Here is an 18,977-nt window from a genome sequence, read left to right as displayed (position 1 = left end):
TTGTTTTGATTAAAAAATAAATATTTTATTAAAAATAAAAATTAGACGGTAAAATCAGTATTATGATTAAAACGAGTATTATAATATTGAGGAAGAAATATATAGAATTATCTGCACCATTGTATAATGCATACCTTTTTTATAACTTTCTTTGGTGTTCACTTTTATTAGACTATTAAGACTTCCTAGTTTTCCATGAAGAGTTTTTTTTTAAGTATTGAGATAAAAAAAAACAATAAGGTTTAATGTCTCGGTAGGTCCCTATTTTCGACGTGAATCTTAAATAGGTCCCTTTTCTTTTCGGCGTCTCAATTGGGTCCCCATTTTTGTAAAATTGTAACAATTAGGGGTCTGCCGTCAAATTGAACAAACGGTCGTTTAATTGTTTGTTACGTGGCATGAACAGTGTTTTCAGTAATCACACGTGGCATGATTCCCATCTCACACTGACTTTGTATCAAACACCTTCTCTTCAACCTTGCCACGTCAGCCCTATCATCTTCCACCCACTGAAACCCTAACCCTAGCCGCCACTGCCGTTCCGCTTCCGCCGCTCTCGCCAATGCCGCAAGTCGTCGCCACGGCCAGAACATCATCTCCTTCCTTTCTCGCCGGCGCATCAACGGACCACCACGGTGCCTCAACCAAGACCGCCGCCACCTTCCTTCTCCTTCGCGCAAGGGTTCGAAGCCACCACGACCGCCATCTGCGAGTTCGTCTTCGCATCACCAACATCTCGCCGCCGTCGCACAAAGTCACAGTCCTCTTCTCCACCACCATCAACCACGCCAGCCGTCGCGACACCACTCTTCTCACACGCAAATCATCGAACACGCACCAGCCACCGCAACCTTCATCGCGCCTCTCCTCCATTGACGAAAGCTTGGCACAACCATCTTCATCTTCTCCATTCTCGGAACCCAATCGCACCTTCATCTCGGATCATCACCTCGCGATCTTCACCAACCATGCCGCGACCACCACTAACCTCCCTCACCTCGCGAGCTTCCTCGCCGTTGCCCAACCTCCATGGCAGCCATCACACGCCACCGCACCTTCCCGCTCTACAATCGAACCTGCATAAAAACCAGACCTGCAAAGAAGAACCCAACAATCACAAATCGCGCACTGTTAGGCGCAGGACCCATGGCTTCCTCAAGCGGAACATGTTCGGGTTCATCCTCTCTGCTTCAGAACTCGGGTTGTGTGTGAGAAGGAGAGGGGAAGATGAAGTGGGAATTACCACTGTGCCCTTTCTCTAAAGCTGATTTAACTTCATAGTTTTTAATACAAAACTCTTTTTTAATTCCACCTATGATTACTGAAAACACTGACCATGCCACGTAATAAACAATTAAACGGCCGTTTGTCCAATTTGACGGTAGGCCTTTAATTGTTACAATTTTACAAAAATGGGGACCCAATTGAGACGCCGAAAAGAAAAGGGACCTATTTGAAATTCACGCCGAAAATTGGAACCTACCGAGACATTAAACCAAACAATAACAATAAAAATGTAATTTATTAGGAAAATGACATAATCAAAATTCAAACTCTGGACCACTCAATTGACTAACTCAAACACAAGTGAGTACCATTTATACTTATGTCAACAACCAACATTGATAAGTTCAAATGTATATTTAAAAAAAAATCTATTATCAAAAAATGGAATAATCGAGAAATTTGTTTAAAAAAACACAATACCAAAATTACGGAAAAGTTCATTTATTACTAGTCAGTAACTTCAAAAAATATACTTGGGTCCTGGTTATCATTTTCTTATAAGAGATTGATCAATTCTTTTATATGACACTTTATAGTTTCAATACAATACTATTCTTTTCTTATTTGCCTTTATTAAATATTACGACTACATGTGTATTTTATTAATGAATTGTAGAGAAATAATTTTAAAGTTCATTGGTAACGAGTATATAAATGTGGTCAATTGGTATCATTTAAAAAAAAACAAATTCCACATAATTAGTCTTATTCATATTAGTGATTCTGTTAAAAAACTTATAGTTGTTATTAAGAACTAGAAACACTATATTTTATATGAAAAAATATCTCAAATTATACACATTATTTGTGGAGGCAATGACACCACATCTCAACTTCCACAATTATTTAATGCATTACGAATCCAAAAATGTGTTAATTTGTCTTGATTCAGTGTTGCTTATGAATAAAATATCTGCATATTGAATTTCTCAACTCCAAAATTGGATTAAATTGAAAAGATAATGAGCAAGTATAATTAATACACTTATGTTATTATAAATAATTATTATCCAAATATTGAATGTTGAAATTGTGTACCATGGATCAATTAAAAATAAGCAACCACTATAAAAATTGAATAGGTTATGATTTTTTTTAGTTAATTAACTACTAAATATAACATAAAAGAATCCATCTTCTTCTTATTCTAAATGAAGAAGTTATCTTAGATGGGTTGTTGGGTTTAAACAACATTTAGGATCTTTATTTTTTTAAAATTATAAATAAGTATAAAACTAATATTTAATGTAAAGAATTGAAAAGAAAAACTAAATAGAAATTAGTTTCTTTACTTTCAATGTTTATGTTCTTTTTTCCTATTAGGAATTAATTGCACGTTCTCATTTGCGACAATTAATATAACTATGTTATCAAATTTGCCATTTAGAAAACTTATTTAATATTCAAAGTTTTAATTGCCCATTAATGACTATATACTTTAGATATAACAATGAGAATAAATTAGTAAGAGTTTGATTAAAGCAATGATTAGTCAATTATCAATATTGCCTTTTAAGGATATTTATTCAAGTGCTAATTGACTTGGGATAAGAATAACTAAGTTAGTTTTTTCCAACATAAAATTAGTTAATGCATTCAAAAAATTCATATAATTTTTCTAAACTTTTTATTCTATTTATACATAAATTAATTTTATTTTGTAAAGAAACTCGCTTATTTTTTATTTTTATTTTTATCGAAAAATACTCAGAAAAAACTTGTTTAAAAGCAGGTAATATTAAATTATCAATTCTATTTTCATTTTATGAAATGTAATGTTGTTACCTTCATGTAATTTTCTTTAAACGACCGAGTTATATGTAACAGCCGTAACTTATTACACATTTTGATCAAGACAAATATATACCTTTACTTAAATAATTATTAAATAATAAATAAATTTAGAAAAATTAATAATTAATCACTATATTAATCATATATTTATTTATAAACATAATTATATATTATTTTATAAACTAGAAATTATTAATATTTGAAATAATATTTATTATTTATAAAAAAATATAATTAATTTGTGAATTGAAGTCCAAATAATTTTTAACATTAATTATTAAAGTTTTTAAAAATAAAGAATTTATAATTAATAATAATAGTTAGTTAAAACATTAATAACTAATGTTATAGATTAATTTAAATTATAATCTATTAATTAATTATAATATTTATTAATAATAAAGATTATTTTATGTACCAATAAATTTTAGAGTTTGTAAAATGGTGTATAATTTAGTTGATATAATGACTAATTATTTTGGTTTATAAATTTAAGGTTAAACTCATTCGAAGGTCCCTATTTTCGTGGGGTTGTCCTAGTTACATTCCTGTCTTTTTATTTTTGTCAACTTGATCATTTTTATTGAATAATTGACTCAATTGAGTCCCTGCCGTTAAATCAACTTAACCCCGTTAAGTTTTTGATGACTTGTGAGGGTAACGTGGATGTAATCTTAGACGTGGCCTGCAGAGAACGTTATACGTGATTTTTAATAATCATGTGGCATTTTCCTAAAAGAACATTTTAAAAATTGGGGTTTTTCTGAAACATTTTATGATTCTCACAATTGCTCGAGGAGGAGAAACGAAGGCGTTGGAGCTCTCACAGCGTGGTCTCGTGACGACGCAAGGAGTTCGCGACGCGGCGGCGCTAACCTGGAACACCCTCTAGCAATTTCAATCAACCCCATATCATCAAGGTCCGCGCAGTTACCAATAGACAAAGACTGAAGCCCATGGCAGAGAAAATCCGAAGCGATCTGTGCAAGGGTTTCATCAATTAGGGTTTCATATTGGCGAGGGGAAAATGCTCTCTTGCTTCTCCGGCGGTTGCTCGTGTTCTGTCATGGCTTCAGTGAATTGGACTTGTGTTGATGGTTTCCTAGGTGACACGATTCTGGTTTGATTGGTTGCCATGGTTGCCGGATGAAGGTTTGAGTGGCGCGAGATGGAGAAGAGGGGTAGATGAAATTTGCGCCTAGGGTTCTTCGTAGGGTTTGATTTGGGGTTCTTGGGCTGTTGCGCGAAATTGCTTTTCTCTGGTCCCGATTTCTGATGCAGGTTGTGCGAAGGAGATGACAGCCATGGGAGGAGCTTCGCGTCTTTTGGTTCATGATGAAGATGGTGCTTTTTGGTTGTTGATGCGGAGGCGCAATTCTAGGTTGATTTCTGTTTGCAGGTGAATCTGGGCTTGATGATGAACGCAGAACGGAGATGTTTCCATGGTTGACGTCCTGCCAATTTGAAGCTTCGGATTTTCTCTTCTCAATTCAAACTTCAATTAATCATAATTTTAAAATCTTTCAAAAAAACCCCAATTTTTTAAATGTTTCATTTAGAAAATGCCACATACAATAGTGTTTCATTAATAAAAAGCCACGTATAATGGTATGTGCACGCCACGTCTCCAAAATTATCCACGTCACCCTCACAGGTAAGCAAAAATTTAACCTCGTTAAGTTGATTTAACGGCAGGGACCCAATTGATTCAATTTTTCAATATTAAAGACTTAATTGACAAAACTTAAAAGACGGGGATGTAACTGGGACAATCCCACGAAAATGGAGACCTCCGAATGGGTTTAACCTAAATTTAATTATTATTTAATATTTTTTATAGTATGTTATTAACATTTATTTTTATAATATTATTATATCAATTATATTATCATTATTTTTATTATTTTATACAGTCTCCATAATCTTTCTATCTATTAATTAGAATTTATGTGTTCACTCAAAATTTCCAAATTTTACACATAACCTATCTAAATATCTGTTTCTTAACAGCATGAATCCACTTATACTAAGCATTACAACCATCCCATTTTCTATTTATCACCTAATATGATAACTATTTAAAAATAACATAAAATGCATGTGAATAAAACTTAATTAACTCTCTTTTAATTAATATATGACTATCAACCTCAAACAAGATAACATTACCCTACTAACAGACATGTAAACGTATTTCCAACACTTTAGGTCAATAGTTAACAGCAGACTGTATTATGTTTTATAACCTATGTAGAATGAAACTTCATAAGTATATAAATGTTTAAATAAATTTAAATACTGATGCATGCAGCATGTTTTCCAAAGGAACAGACAGAATTTGGAGTCTTTGTTGTGTTGTTGGTATATGTATATATATTTATATATTATTTTTCTTCCCTTAGATATTGGTTTTAACTCTGCATAATTGGTTTTAAGAGCATGTTTGGATGAACAGAAGTGAGCATGTGAGTGATGGACTATATAAAGAAGTTTTTGAAGCATATTTAAAGGTTGCACATGATTCATGCAGGCTGATATGCAATTAGGCAAATAAGTCAGCTCATTTATTAGCTGCTCTGTCTTTTGGTAAATCTTGGACAAACCACTCAAAGGAGGTGCCTAATCTCCCTTTGACTCTTTTTGTTCTTTGATTTTTCTGTTGTCATTTATCCTCTTTTCAAATTAATGTTGTTGGAATCACTGTTCAATATTAAATGTACCTTAACCAAAGTTATACTATCAATAAACAAAAAGTTAATAACTATACTGATTAAATGATCTCTTAAAACAACCAGTTTTTCTTTTTTTTCTATGTATGGAGAGTTGAAAAAGGTGAGACAGAAGAAGTGAGGAGTAGTTAGACGGAGCATTGTTCTGCATGAATAATTAATTGCTTGAGTTTTGAGAAAAATTAGTTGTTGACTATGAAGAAGAAGAGCTTTATGTGTACAAAAATATAATTAATGGATTATTTGACTATTATAACCGCCCAATAAGTGGTCATGATTCAGACATGCAGCACCGTCCTAGACCTACAACAACTACACACCAATGCTCCTTTTCACTTTTATTTTACCTTTTCTTCAAAATTTATATGCTATTGCTACAATCATTTACAGTAAGATTATAGCTTTTTACAAATTTTATTGGAAATGTTATGCTGTCAAGAAAAATTGTTTTTCTCTTTCTGTCATGTTAATTACAGCATATTACTTACTAGAGTACGATGTTCTTTTATATATTATAAACTTTAAATGTACCACACATGATGCATTGAATAGCTTTGTCGTGATTTTGTTATGCAATTCTATTTAAATAATTAGGAAGTCAAAATATATAAATTTGTATATTTCAAATGTCAATATTCTAAGAGCAAAGTTAATTTGATGTTTCATTCAACATTAAAAAATTATCTAATTAGACGTTTCAAATGCATATTCTAATGTATAATTTTTAAAATATATCATAACTATCGGAAGTTCTATAGTATTATTAGAAATGAAGCCAATTAAAAGAGAATCTCATTTTATAAATTAATTTTATGATATTGAATTAGGTTTTCATTTTAATAAACAAAATCTTAAATTTTAATTGAAGTTAAAGAGTCAAAAGTAGACAAACTTTTCTATTTCAAATGTCAATTTCCTAAAAGCAAAGTTAAATGGGCACTTCACTTTATAAAATAACATGAAATTCTCAAAGTAAAACTATAATAGTATTTTCATCCATATAATTTTAGTTATTGAGGTAGATATTACTAGTATTATTAAATTTGAAATTATTACTCATTTTAATAGCAAACAAGATATTTACTCATTTTATTACTCATTTGAAATTATTAAATTATCTAGATATTACTAGATATTACTAGTAAAACTATAATAGCAAACTAGATATTTAGTACATTTAATTTGAAATTATTACTCATTTTTTATACAAATTTTAAACGACCTATTTTTCTCCTAGTTAAACTTACTAGTATTTTAAATATTTTGGCAAAAAATTATAAATTGTTCTAATCCTAAATTCGTCGAATAATATAATTAAATTCATCGTCACACATGTGAAAGTTAAGGGGAATAATTAGTCATCTTTAATGGAGGGTTTAAAAAACTAATAGATCTTGTTAGAATCTGTTATCAGTCTAAAGTGGGTATCAATGTTTTGATTTAAGTTTATAGAGTGATATTATTAAGGTCACACTAAATATCTCAAACATTCCACTTTGGATAGTGTATTTCTGTTATAATTTTGTCTTTAAAAAGTATTTTGTAATAAGATTGGAATGAGGAAAAAATATTTAAATTCTGAATTGAGTTAGTAAAAATATAAATAAAAGTACAACTTTATTTTAATTTTTTTTATAATTGAATCTTTTATATATATATATATATATATATATATATATATATATATATATATATATATATATATATATATATATTATATTACTTTTCACATGACGCTTGATATATTTTTATTTGGAATTAAACATTTTTTGATGTATTAAAGTTTCACTAATTAAACTTTTTGTGGACAAAAATGTTATGATTTTATTTTTTATATATTAGTTATATTCATTTTTGTATTTAATTTATAATAGTTATTTTAGTGTATACAATTCTTTACTAATTCTTTTAGATAATATATTTTATTTTATCCTTTTTTTTGTAAACATTTTTTAATTCACTTTTATAATCATTTTACAACAGTTATTATTTACTAATTTTATTATTTTTTAGTATATTTTATTTTATTATTATTTTTAATATATTTTTAAATTTAATTAGTTGTCTCTAATAATAAATTATATAATAATTTTTTATTATTTATAAAAAAAAGATAAATTTACGTACATGTGATTCTATTACTATATAATGTGTTTCTACTACTCTATACTAATAATAACTACTTTTAAATAAATTATCCACGTTAATTCCGAATTTTGAATATGCAGCTGCATTTAAATAATTTTCTCATAATTTCTACAAGTTCCAAACGTAGAATAATAATCGAAATCATATCATGCATGATATGTTTTTTTTCAAACAAAAGATTTTCTGAAAAAAAATTTACAAGCATAGAAATTTAATAATAGTCCTATTTATATATTATCATGGTGATATTTTTTAAATTTTACTGATATTTTAGTAATTTTCATTTATATAATATGATAATGAGATATGTTTGAGTTTACTGTTATTCATAACTTCTCTATGCTTAGAAAATTATTGTAAGAGATGAAAACAAAATAAAAACATTACACTACTATTATGATTAGCAATTCAAGTTAGTAATAAAACAACAATATTCTATCTTTCTTCTTTTGAATTTTTAAATAAATTTATGGGTTAAATATGTTTTTCGTCCCTTAAGTATCACACGATTTTGGTTTTAGTCCCTATTCAAAACTTTGATGGTTTTTAGTCCTCGTAGTTTTGAAACTCTAGTCCTTAAAAATGGATGGCTTTAAGTTTTAGTAGATGTGGCAAATGGCGAGGCCAGGTTTGATGCCAGCTGTCGTGCCACGTTGATTGTTTCATTTTCCAAGTTGAACCTAACTTCGTCCTCTACGGCAACCCAGAAGCTTCCCGTTTCTGCCCCTCGCCCTCCACGCCCTCCAGCAGCACCGTGACCAGGAAGGGGTCTGCACCTTTTGATTCAATCACCTTTGTAGTTTACTAAAATTCTGCACCTTTTGAACTCCCCACCCCTCCTCCAAAAATAAAAAATCGCACCTTCCTAAAACCGTGGTTTATAAATAACTCAGCAAATTAGCAGACAAAAACTGTTTTTCAAATGATACAGTATGTATGAAGTTTAGATTCTGGTGCAATTAAAACAGAAAGTTCCAAACTCATTAACTCTATTAGAAAGAGGGGCGAAAAAAGGAAACCCATGAATGAAATTCAGAAGAAGAAGAGAAAAGCTTGTTGAGAAAGTCAATGCTAAGGACATACATACCTTGTGGCCATTGAGGAAGGGGTGAAGGCAGAGAGAAGGGAAGTGGATCAAGGTCAGTGAATTCAGGGACAAAGTCCCAGCATAGTAAACTCTTGCACCCAAACATCACTAAGAGAGACAAGTATTCTTCAGAGACCCCTTCCACAAAAGAGAATGCTTCTGGCCACGGTGCTGCTGGAGGGCGTGGAGGGCGAGGGACAAAAACAGGAAGCTTCTGGGTTGCCGTAGAGGACGAAGTTAGGTTCAACTTGGAAAACGAAACAATCAATGTAGCACGACAGCTGACATCAAACTTGGCCTCGCCGTTTGTCACATTTACTAAAACTTAACGCCATCTATTTCTAAGGACTAATACTAAGAGTTTCAAAACTACGAGGACTAAAAACCATCAAAATTTTGAGTAGAGACTAAAACCAAAATCATATAATACTTAAATGACGAAAAACATATTTAACCCTAAATTTATTATTCAAAAGTATTTTTCTTTTAAAAGAACAACAAAAATACTTATAAATTTATTGCCTTAATTTAATATTTTGAAAAGCATCAATTAATAATAAGGAAATAAATTACAAATTTATTATTTTATGATTTTTAGGAAATAAATTACAAATTTATTATTTTATGATTTTTATTAATTTTGAGAGATTAATTATTTTAGAGAATAATCTAACTCTTAATATTAATTTAACTTACCATTTAATTTTAGAGATTAAATTAATTTGTGGTAAACACTATTTGATTGCTTTATTAATTTCATTAACCCATTTTACTTATAATGATTCTTTTGAAAATTAAAAACTAAATAAACTATAAATCTTTATTTAGTTAAAACTCTCACACTATTTTATTATGAAAGGAACCCACATCTTTATTTATTTATTGCATTGATCTTATTCAATGCTGATAGTGTTTAAAACATCAAAATACATGTCCATAAAAAATAAACAAAATTAATTAGACTTTATCTAATCACTTTAATTATTAACTAAATTTATGAAGACTTAAAAGTTACATAAAAAATATGAAGAATGTATAACTGTAAATTTTGTCCACATAAATATTCTAAGACAAATTATTGAGCTCACTGATTTATTTGACATGCTAATTTGAGAACAAAATAATAATATAAATTATTAAAGTGTCTATTCATTTGTTTGTAATTTTTCACGTGTCGTTGTAAATATTATAAATATATATGATTTTTGGAACTATAAAAAAACGAGAGCACTAAAGAAGGCGCCTAAAACACACATGCCGCGGTGGCCAATTAATAGTTGTTACCATTTCAATACAGTGAGTTTGAACTTTGAAGTTTGAACGGTCAAAAGTGATGGGAAAACTAGGTTACATTTTTCTATATTTTATTTACTCCAAAATACACAATTATTTAATTATTTAATTAATTATTTAATTAATTATTTAATTAATAATAAATAAATAAATAGTTAGAATGGGTTGGTTTTCTTCTTTGACTGTCACCAGCGCATTATAGCACACCACACAAAAAAGCAGAGAACAACTGTTACTCACACAAATCCAAACACGCCATGGGTATGCCTCTCATGGATCTAACCCTCTCTTCCTTCTAACCGCCCTTTTCGCCTCCTTCTTTTCCATTCCAAACTCTAGATTCCTTATCTCTCTATTTTCTCCTCTTCATTTTCTTCCTCTTCCGTCGAACTTTTCTTTTCTCCGACGTCGCTGCTTTTCTTTCTGCTTTTCCTGTGTTTTGAACGCTCTGCATTTGTTAATTTTGTTTTGTGTGTTCGGATCGTGTTATTTCACCTTCAGTTGCGGGGATCTTCGGTTTAGGTTTGTTTAGGGATTTTTTTTTGTTGTTGCCTGTTTCTGTTTCTGTTGGAGTTTTCGGATGGATTTGTGGCGTTCTGTGAGATTGATGGAGTTTTATGTTGCTTTAATGTTTTCCTTTTTCACATAATGGATATTTATTTATGGACAAAAGGGATTTGCGTTTTTTGTTTCTTTAATTCGTTTTCGAACGGTGCTACTTTCCTATTTGGTTCAGTTTTTATTATGTCTGTTGATTCCACTTTTAATGCTTAAATTAAACAAAAAAAGTTGTCCATTTTTTTTAATTATGGTGTGATTGTTCATTCTGGCAGGTGTATGAGCATAAGTTAACGGAGAAAGGGATTCAGTGAAGATGACATCCGTTGGTGTGGCGCCAACTTCGGGTTTGAGAGAAGCTAGTGGGCATGGAGCAGCAGGTGTTGATAGGTTGCCGGAGGAGATGAACGATATGAAAATTAGGGATGATAGAGTATGAATATTTGCACCTTTTTCTTATTTTAGCTTTATTTCAGGAATGTCTTTGTGGTTGATTTTGAATTTCAAGCTAAGTTACTTTCAATTTTCTTCGTCTTTTAGGAAATGGAAGCCACTGTTGTTGATGGCAATGGAACGGAGACCGGACATATCATCGTGACTACCATTGGGGGTAGAAATGGTCAGCCGAAGCAGGTATACGTTCTCTCTTAATTTTTCTACTGTCTGTTAAATGTGTACGTGCCATCTCACTTGCTGTGTTTACCATGAAAGGCTGTAAACAATCAATGCTCCAGTTTCATATATTATTTATGCAAATGTTTTCTCAATTTCTATAGCTGCTGTGATTTAGAATATTGATATTTGAATTGAGAATGATTGTGTTTGTCCTTGAAGTCAAAAAATGAAAAAATAATTCTCAAAATTTGGCTATGATGCCGAGTCACTGTTTGCTGACTATAATCTTTTTATGTCCATTCCCATAACTTCTTGCTGTGTGCAACTTGTTTTGTCGTGTCTTACCTGGTTGGTGATATCATTGCTGTCTGGTTTCATGAAGCTCATGATGCTATTGGATAGGATGAGAATGCCGTGATCTTGTGATGCACCTTTTTACGGTGTCTTACATAACTCCTTGCTGTGACGTGTTTTGTCGCTTCTTTTGATTGGCGATTATTCTTGCCAATTGGTTTCCGATTGATGAATCTCATGGTATTGTTGGATAGGATGATAGTGCCCCGATGTAGTTTGTGATATTCTATTTAACAGTCTACTGTACTCCTCGCCACTTTTTTCTATGTATGTTTATTACTTCAACATAAATTTATATCCTTGTTAATATTTCAGACTATAAGCTACATGGCAGAGCGTGTTGTAGGTCATGGATCGTTTGGTGTTGTCTTCCAGGTAAAATCATGTTTATAGTTGACTAAATGAGATGCGTTTCTTTAGCCTTTTTAACTCAATTGAAGATAATTGTTCCCTTAGTTCTGACATTGTGTATGATTATAGGCTAAGTGCTTGGAAACTGGTGAAACCGTGGCTATCAAAAAGGTTCTTCAAGACAAGAGGTACAAGAATCGGGAGCTGCAAACAATGCGCCTTCTTGACCACCCAAATGTTGTCTCTTTGAAGCACTGTTTCTTTTCAACAACTGAAAAGGATGAACTCTACCTTAATTTGGTACTTGAGTATGTTCCTGAAACAGTTAATCGTGTGATCAAACATTACAACAAGTTGAACCAAAGGATGCCTCTGATATATGTGAAACTCTATACATACCAGGTATGCTTGTTGTCCTTCCTGAATTCAGCTTTCATCTATGTTCAGGCTTTAACAATAATTTTGATATATTGCAGATCTTTAGGGCATTATCTTATATTCATCGTTGTATTGGAGTTTGCCATCGGGATATCAAGCCTCAAAATCTATTGGTATGGCCTTTGTTTGGTTATTTATCTGGATTTTATTTTGGTTCTCATGCTTCATAGCTATGGTTGTGTTTAGGGTGGCTAAAAGATAGGAAATGACGAATTGAAACTCTGATGATTGGACTGTTGGGTGGAAGATACTAATTGGATGTTTTTCTGCGCAGGTCAATCCACACACACACCAGGTTAAATTATGTGACTTTGGAAGTGCAAAGGTTTTGGTATGTTACATATATATCTCTGCTTTTCTGCCTCTTCCTCAAATAATTTCTTTTCATTTAAACTTCTTTTTTCCTGAGCTAGTGATAGGGAATAGCAGCTAGATTGTCAGCTTTATTTTTCCTTACTTAGTTTGGACTTTGACAGGTAAAAGGCGAACCAAATATATCATACATATGTTCTAGATATTACAGAGCACCTGAGCTTATATTTGGAGCAACTGAATATACTACAGCCATTGACATCTGGTCTGTTGGATGTGTCTTAGCTGAGCTGCTGCTTGGACAGGTTGGTGGCTGGTGCTGTGATCTCTTTTACTTTTGTGGTTTAGCATATTTAACTAAAATCAATATTTTCTTTTTACACAGCCTTTGTTCCCTGGTGAGAGTGGAGTTGATCAGCTTGTTGAGATTATAAAGGTAATCTTCTGATGTTTAACTTGTTTCACTACTGTTGTACATGTTTCTTATTTGCAAATGTTTCGAACTGTCAATCTCATTTTTCTGTAGTTTTTAATATTGAAATGACCTATTTGATGATTTGATCCATCATACAGGCATGTGAATGATACCATTTGTTGTTTGTGTTGATAGGTTCTCGGCACTCCAACAAGGGAAGAGATTAAATGCATGAACCCTAACTATACAGAATTTAAATTCCCACAGATTAAAGCACATCCATGGCACAAGGTATCCCAAATAAATTTAATAGCATTTCATGCTTTATTCTTGAGCTCATCATATTAACGCATTTAAAAATCTTTATTGAACACTGTACTAACATATATTTGATGTTTTTCTTCTACTAGATCTTCCACAAGCGCATGCCTCCAGAGGCTGTTGATCTGGTATCAAGACTACTACAATACTCCCCTAACTTGCGGTGCACAGCTGTGAGTATCTAACTTGTCAAACGTTTAGTATCTCACCTTAGGAAAAATATAGCATTGGTTCCCTCTTTCAGATAATAGTTTTGCAAGATTCTGTTTGGCAATGACTGTTTTTCATCTTCTGATAATGTCTGTGTAATTTGAGATTTTGCTTTATGTGGTTCAGTTAGATGCTCTGACGCATCCTTTCTTTGATGAGCTTCGTGATCCAAATACTCGCTTGCCAAATGGCCGATTCCTTCCACCACTATTTAATTTTAAATCTCATGGTATGTTGATTTTGGAATAGGCTATTGTGTTTGTGACTCCGCTCGTTTTTTCTTTTCATTAAATAGTTTTTTGCTGAATTTTTGTATGTTATCTGTGCATGTGTACCAGAACTGAAAGGAGTCCCAGCTGAGATTTTGGTGAAATTGGTTCCAGAACATGCGAGGAAGCAATGCCCGTTTCTTGGCTTGTGAAAAGTGTAACAGAACTTCAAGTGTTTCCGTATGAGAATGCTGCGCTTTCTTCTATTTGATGATATGATATGATATTTGTTGGTATCTTTATTGTATTCGGTTGCCCTGTAAAAGCAGATCTAGAGATACATGCTACTCCTTATTACCCAACCCCCGAAGGGTATGCAGAATACCCTGTTTCCTGTATCACAGCAGATTGTAACATACAATAGAAGACAAATGTCTGCAATTATCTAAATGTGGCATCAGTATTTGTATTTGTTGAGACAATGATGGGTTGTTTAATTTAGTTAATGCTTAACGTGGTGGTTGGAAGTTGTAGTGGCCTTGTCTGTGCATTGTTTATTTTCCATTCTTTAGGTAGTCTCTGGCCGAACGACATGGGACGAAGTCTCGGGCTTGTCTTCAATGAATTGGCTCGATTGACAAATATTAAACGTAGTAAGTGAAAGCGATATTTCTCATAGTTTAATCAAACAGTTAGAATAGAAGACTGGCTCTTTGTTTATTTTCTATTCGAGGCTGAGGTGTCTGAGTGGACTGATGCGGACACTGAAAAAAGAATTTGGATGTGTCTCTTGCCATATGTACAAAGAATATATACAAGAATATATACAAGCGCGTTCTGGTAAGTCACAATTTGCTTTGTTGTTTTATTCTCTCTTTCCCCTACGTTAAGAATATCTTCGTCAACGGAGGCTATATTTTCCATGAGGCATTTTCATGTTAATAGCTATTCTTTAACAACTTTGAATCTCAGTATTCATCAGCTACTTTGATTAAGGGGTCTAACGTCAATTTGGATGTTTCTGTCGTTGGCTTCTTTCTTAGCATATGGGATGACTATTGACCACTATTTTCTTGCATCTAATTTTTTGTCTCTAATGATGTAAAAGTGAAAGTAAGTTTTCATTTTATAGATTAGAATAATTTTTTCATCGTAATCATATGTTTCCCGTTCTTTTTTTAATATAAAGTCAAGCAAAATATCTTTACTCTTTATGTAACTCTAATCAGAGGATTTTTTTTATTCAGATTCCTTGGTTATTTTATTAAAAACTCAATTTTCAATCAATAGAAAGTGCAATGAAATATTTTATAAATCACTTGCTAGAAAACGTTTTATTATCTAAACTAATTTTTAATGTATATTTTAAATAAAATAATTTTGTTCCGTGTTTTTCATTAAACGTAAATTTAGATGTTTTGATAAGATAAATTATAAGCTAATCAAATAAATTATAAGTTGGCTGATATAACCAGTCAAACATGTTTTTCGATAAATATTAGTAAATAATACATTATATCGTTAATAGAAATTCCAACACCTAGCTATCATTTTCTCCAAAAAGATATATAAAATATAATGTGTTTCGTTAATAAATATAAATAATTTATTACATTTCTAGTTAATATATAATTAGAAAAATACTAAAAGTCGGTGGCCAAGCCGTAGAGATATGGAGAAGTTTCCGTGAAATTTAATTTATCTACTTGATCTCGCTTATAATAAAATAATAGAATTTGTTAATTTATTTAGACTGAAAGCGAAGGTGGTGGTTGAGTAAGTGCGAGGGTGAAGATGCCAGCAAGGAAATATTACTGCGACTACTGTGACAAGCAATTCCAAGACACACCAGCTGATCGGAAACGACACGTTAATGGTATTCAACACCTCCAAGCCAAAGCTCGCTGGTACGATTCCTTCAATCAGCACCACCAACAAATCCCTAATCCTCCCCTTTGCTTTCACTTCCTCAACACGGTACGTTTCCTTACGTTACCACTTCTCTTCCTTTTTCAATTTTCATTTCTCATTCACTCTCTCTATTTTAGGGTTTTTGCCGTTACGGCCACTCTTGCAAGTACCTTCATCCCACTCCCAACAATACTACACAGCACGCTCCAATTCCCTTACCAGGTAATTAACCAATCGCTTATCACTTTCTGCCCTTCAGTTCGTCTCCTATATGAAAGTTAGTCAAACATAACAACTACAACTAATTTTACGAATACGTCGTTTAATGATGTACAAATATTATATATATGTGCAATTCTGCATGCAGGGAATGTGGTAGGAGTGTCATTGGGAAATTTGCCCCCGTCGTTGCAGCCTCCGCCGGAGGCTGGATATCCCCATCTCCCCTTTGTGGATTGGGGATAGATTTGTAGCTATTGAGTCTCTGTGTGTAGGGAAGAACTCTGTTCATTTTTCTTTGTTATTATTATTATATTATTATTTAACTTTTTATCTCCCATCACATAACCCCACAACTTATTTGGAGTTTTCATGTATCAAACGCTATCCAAATCTATCTTAATGTTCAATCAATACTAATATAATATAATTTGATAGTGGACCGCTGATTTTGCTTTGGCACATTACCAAGTTAAAGGCATGCCAGCTTCTTCATTTGTAAGCATTCTCCACCTCATTATTATCTAAATATTATAGCTTGAGGACAAAATACTTCTGATTTATGTCTAATTAATCTTTCAAATTACATTGTAATAATAAAACAATCCTACGAAACTTAATAGGAAGATGCAGTCGTAAAATTTGTTAGGATTAGATCATCTTTATGCTTCGTTCAGGAACTAAATTAATAGCAACTCATTTAAAGTACAAATTGGTTATTCACATCAGACGGCTGCCTGCCTGGAAAACTTTTGGTGGCAGTCATGTCAAATTCATAAATTATAAACAGTAGTTTTGATTAATAGAGTGGGCACCAAATGTTGTCAGCTCACAAGGACACATCTATTGAAAAATTGGGTATTAATAGCTCCACAGAACGAGTTCTTTAATACCCAAAACAAGGTTTTGAAAAGGTAGGTTAGTGAATGTGATCTTGGTTGTCAAGATTTTTAGGATTTTCATCGTAGTTGCAGAATCACAATTGTAATTGCTTTGGTAATTTTTGTTAGCAATTTTTTTGTACTATTAAAATTGATTGGCGACAAAGTTGACCCATTCCCAATTCAAGAAGACCTTGACATGAAACTATTGGTTGGTGACGGAGTTGACCTATCCCCAAGTTAAAACCTTGACACGGAACAATTAGTTGGCGGCGGAGTTGAGCCATCCCCAAGCCAATATTGGTGTATAATGTTTAATAACCCCATCATTCAGCTTTGCTGTATATGACCGATTCCTAAAACAATAGTCAGAAAACATTTGGTTTTGGACTGAAACGCTCAACATCTTCAGAAGAATTTATGAATTTACAATGATGCGAAACAATTATGTGAATGAAGCATTATATGATCATGTAACTTTTAAGCTTTTTCGATAACAGCAAATCATGAAACTGTTTGTGTAGCCACCAACTAGGAAGAATAATTTGCTTTTTCGCTGCCTGTCCAAATTGAGGTGAAAGTGAATGATGCCAAGTAAGTTATTTCACGAAAGTTATTACTTATTACGATTAATTTAGTGATGATAAATTTGAATAATTTGCATAAGCTAGTATCTGCATCCAGAGAAGGGTCCTCAACTATGATTTTAGCCTTCTGCTTTCCATTTTTAGGTTTCCTTTTCATCATTAAAAATGGAAAAATGCGTCTTAGAATGAAATGGATGTATAATAAAATAGCATTATAGTATTATGTACTGGAACCCTATTTAGGCAAACGAATTATGGTTTGGGGGAAAAAGAAATAACATTAAAGCACACACCATGCGACCAGAGTACCCTCAACTCCTTTCGATCATTATATAGACTCTATTCAACATTTGTGATAGAAGAATGGATCAAACTAGAAACGGATAGAATGAAAAGAACACACACAAAAAAATATATACAAATTAGCCTACCCTTCACTTAAATAAGTGAGATACACAAACTTTAAATATTTGAGCATATTCTCATATAAAAAGGAGTAGAAAAATCCAAAAAATCTCTTATTACGGTTGCCAAAACAACAATCTCATCGAATTTCAAATTTCCTCATATTGTTGACTTAATCAACACATCACCATCATTATCATTAATATAAGTACTTGCTAACTTTAACAACTTAAGATCTAAAGCTTCTTATATATATTGATATCACATCAATATGTTTAAATATTGAATAAAAATTCAAACTCTTTCCAAAATGAAGATGGATAACACTTTGACTATCTACTTGTGTAGATATTTTTTCTTGAACAAAACCAAACTTGTGTAATAATTTCTTCATCTATAACATCTTACATGTTTTTGTAATAAAATTCTGGTTCTTTACCATTTGTCAAAATCACAAACTCGTAAGCAAAGTACATATTAGATGGTATCTTCTCCATGTTAGACCTCTTGGGTTGAACTTAAGAAGGTTTAGTAGCATCACTAATTTTTTTATCCTGTGACACTTCATGTTCCTCTTCATCATCATATCCATGAATAAGGACATCGATCCATCTTTATAGTCATAGTCATGTTGTTCTTCATTCTAAACACCTACATAAAAAATATTGATAGGTTTTGAATTGTTCAATGTCAGTCAAAATCTTGTGCTCCTTGACTATATATCTCGTTAATGTCTTTAATGGTTTTTCCATGAGTTTCTTATCACAACTTGTTACAAACTTTGTTATTTTGTTCCATTGGCTTTTTATTTTTAGTTCATTTTCCCCTTCTACTAATAATAATTTTCTTTATT

General features: G+C 32.0%; 2 protein-coding genes across 3 annotated transcripts; both read left to right on the top strand.

Annotated features, from left to right (window-relative positions):
- The first annotated feature begins 10,488 nt into the window (after window positions 1-10,488).
- Window positions 10,489-14,603, top strand: LOC108325964 (glycogen synthase kinase-3 homolog MsK-1). Of its 2 annotated transcripts, none has more exons than XM_017559139.2 (13): window positions 10,489-10,599; window positions 11,172-11,329; window positions 11,437-11,529; window positions 12,181-12,240; window positions 12,346-12,618; window positions 12,693-12,767; window positions 12,929-12,985; window positions 13,131-13,271; window positions 13,352-13,402; window positions 13,577-13,672; window positions 13,792-13,875; window positions 14,039-14,141; window positions 14,251-14,603. In XM_017559139.2, exons 2-13 carry the CDS (start codon window positions 11,213-11,215, stop codon window positions 14,331-14,333), a joined length of 1,233 nt encoding a protein of 410 aa, XP_017414628.1. In that variant the 5' UTR covers window positions 10,489-10,599; window positions 11,172-11,212; the 3' UTR covers window positions 14,334-14,603. The 2 variants fall into 2 exon arrangements, with proteins under 2 accessions (XP_017414628.1, XP_017414629.1); XM_017559140.2 differs by having other exon boundaries at window positions 10,542-10,860.
- A 152-nt stretch (window positions 14,604-14,755) lies between these two features.
- On the top strand, window positions 14,756-16,693 carry LOC108324689 (zinc finger CCCH domain-containing protein 3). The gene is made up of 4 exons (XM_052874902.1): window positions 14,756-14,961; window positions 15,874-16,098; window positions 16,170-16,254; window positions 16,400-16,693. The coding sequence occupies exons 2-4, from the start codon at window positions 15,916-15,918 to the stop codon at window positions 16,495-16,497; spliced, it is 366 nt and encodes a 121-aa protein (XP_052730862.1). The 5' UTR covers window positions 14,756-14,961; window positions 15,874-15,915; the 3' UTR covers window positions 16,498-16,693.
- Window positions 16,694-18,977: the final 2,284 nt, after the last annotated feature.

The sequence above is a fragment of the Vigna angularis genome, chromosome 3 (genome assembly GCF_016808095.1).
Source record: "Vigna angularis cultivar LongXiaoDou No.4 chromosome 3, ASM1680809v1, whole genome shotgun sequence".
In the NCBI taxonomy this organism is placed as follows: domain Eukaryota; kingdom Viridiplantae; phylum Streptophyta; class Magnoliopsida; order Fabales; family Fabaceae; genus Vigna; species Vigna angularis.
Note: the sequence above shows the minus strand (reverse complement) of the source record. Positions and strands in the feature narration are given on the sequence as shown.

Excerpts from the sequence above, each read along its gene's own strand:
- LOC108325964 (XM_017559139.2), top strand. The coding sequence starts at position 11,213 with ATGACATCCGTTGGTGTGGCGCCAACTTCGGGTTTGAGAGAAGCTAGT. Across the intron at positions 11,330-11,436 it reads TGAAAATTAGGGATGATAGA|GAAATGGAAGCCACTGTTGT; the intron begins GTATGAATATTT and ends TTCGTCTTTTAG. Across the intron at positions 12,619-12,692 it reads TGAAACTCTATACATACCAG|ATCTTTAGGGCATTATCTTA; the intron begins GTATGCTTGTTG and ends GATATATTGCAG.
- LOC108324689 (XM_052874902.1), top strand. The coding sequence starts at position 15,916 with ATGCCAGCAAGGAAATATTACTGCGACTACTGTGACAAGCAATTCCAA. Across the intron at positions 16,099-16,169 it reads GCTTTCACTTCCTCAACACG|GGTTTTTGCCGTTACGGCCA; the intron begins GTACGTTTCCTT and ends TCTCTATTTTAG. Across the intron at positions 16,255-16,399 it reads CGCTCCAATTCCCTTACCAG|GGAATGTGGTAGGAGTGTCA; the intron begins GTAATTAACCAA and ends TTCTGCATGCAG.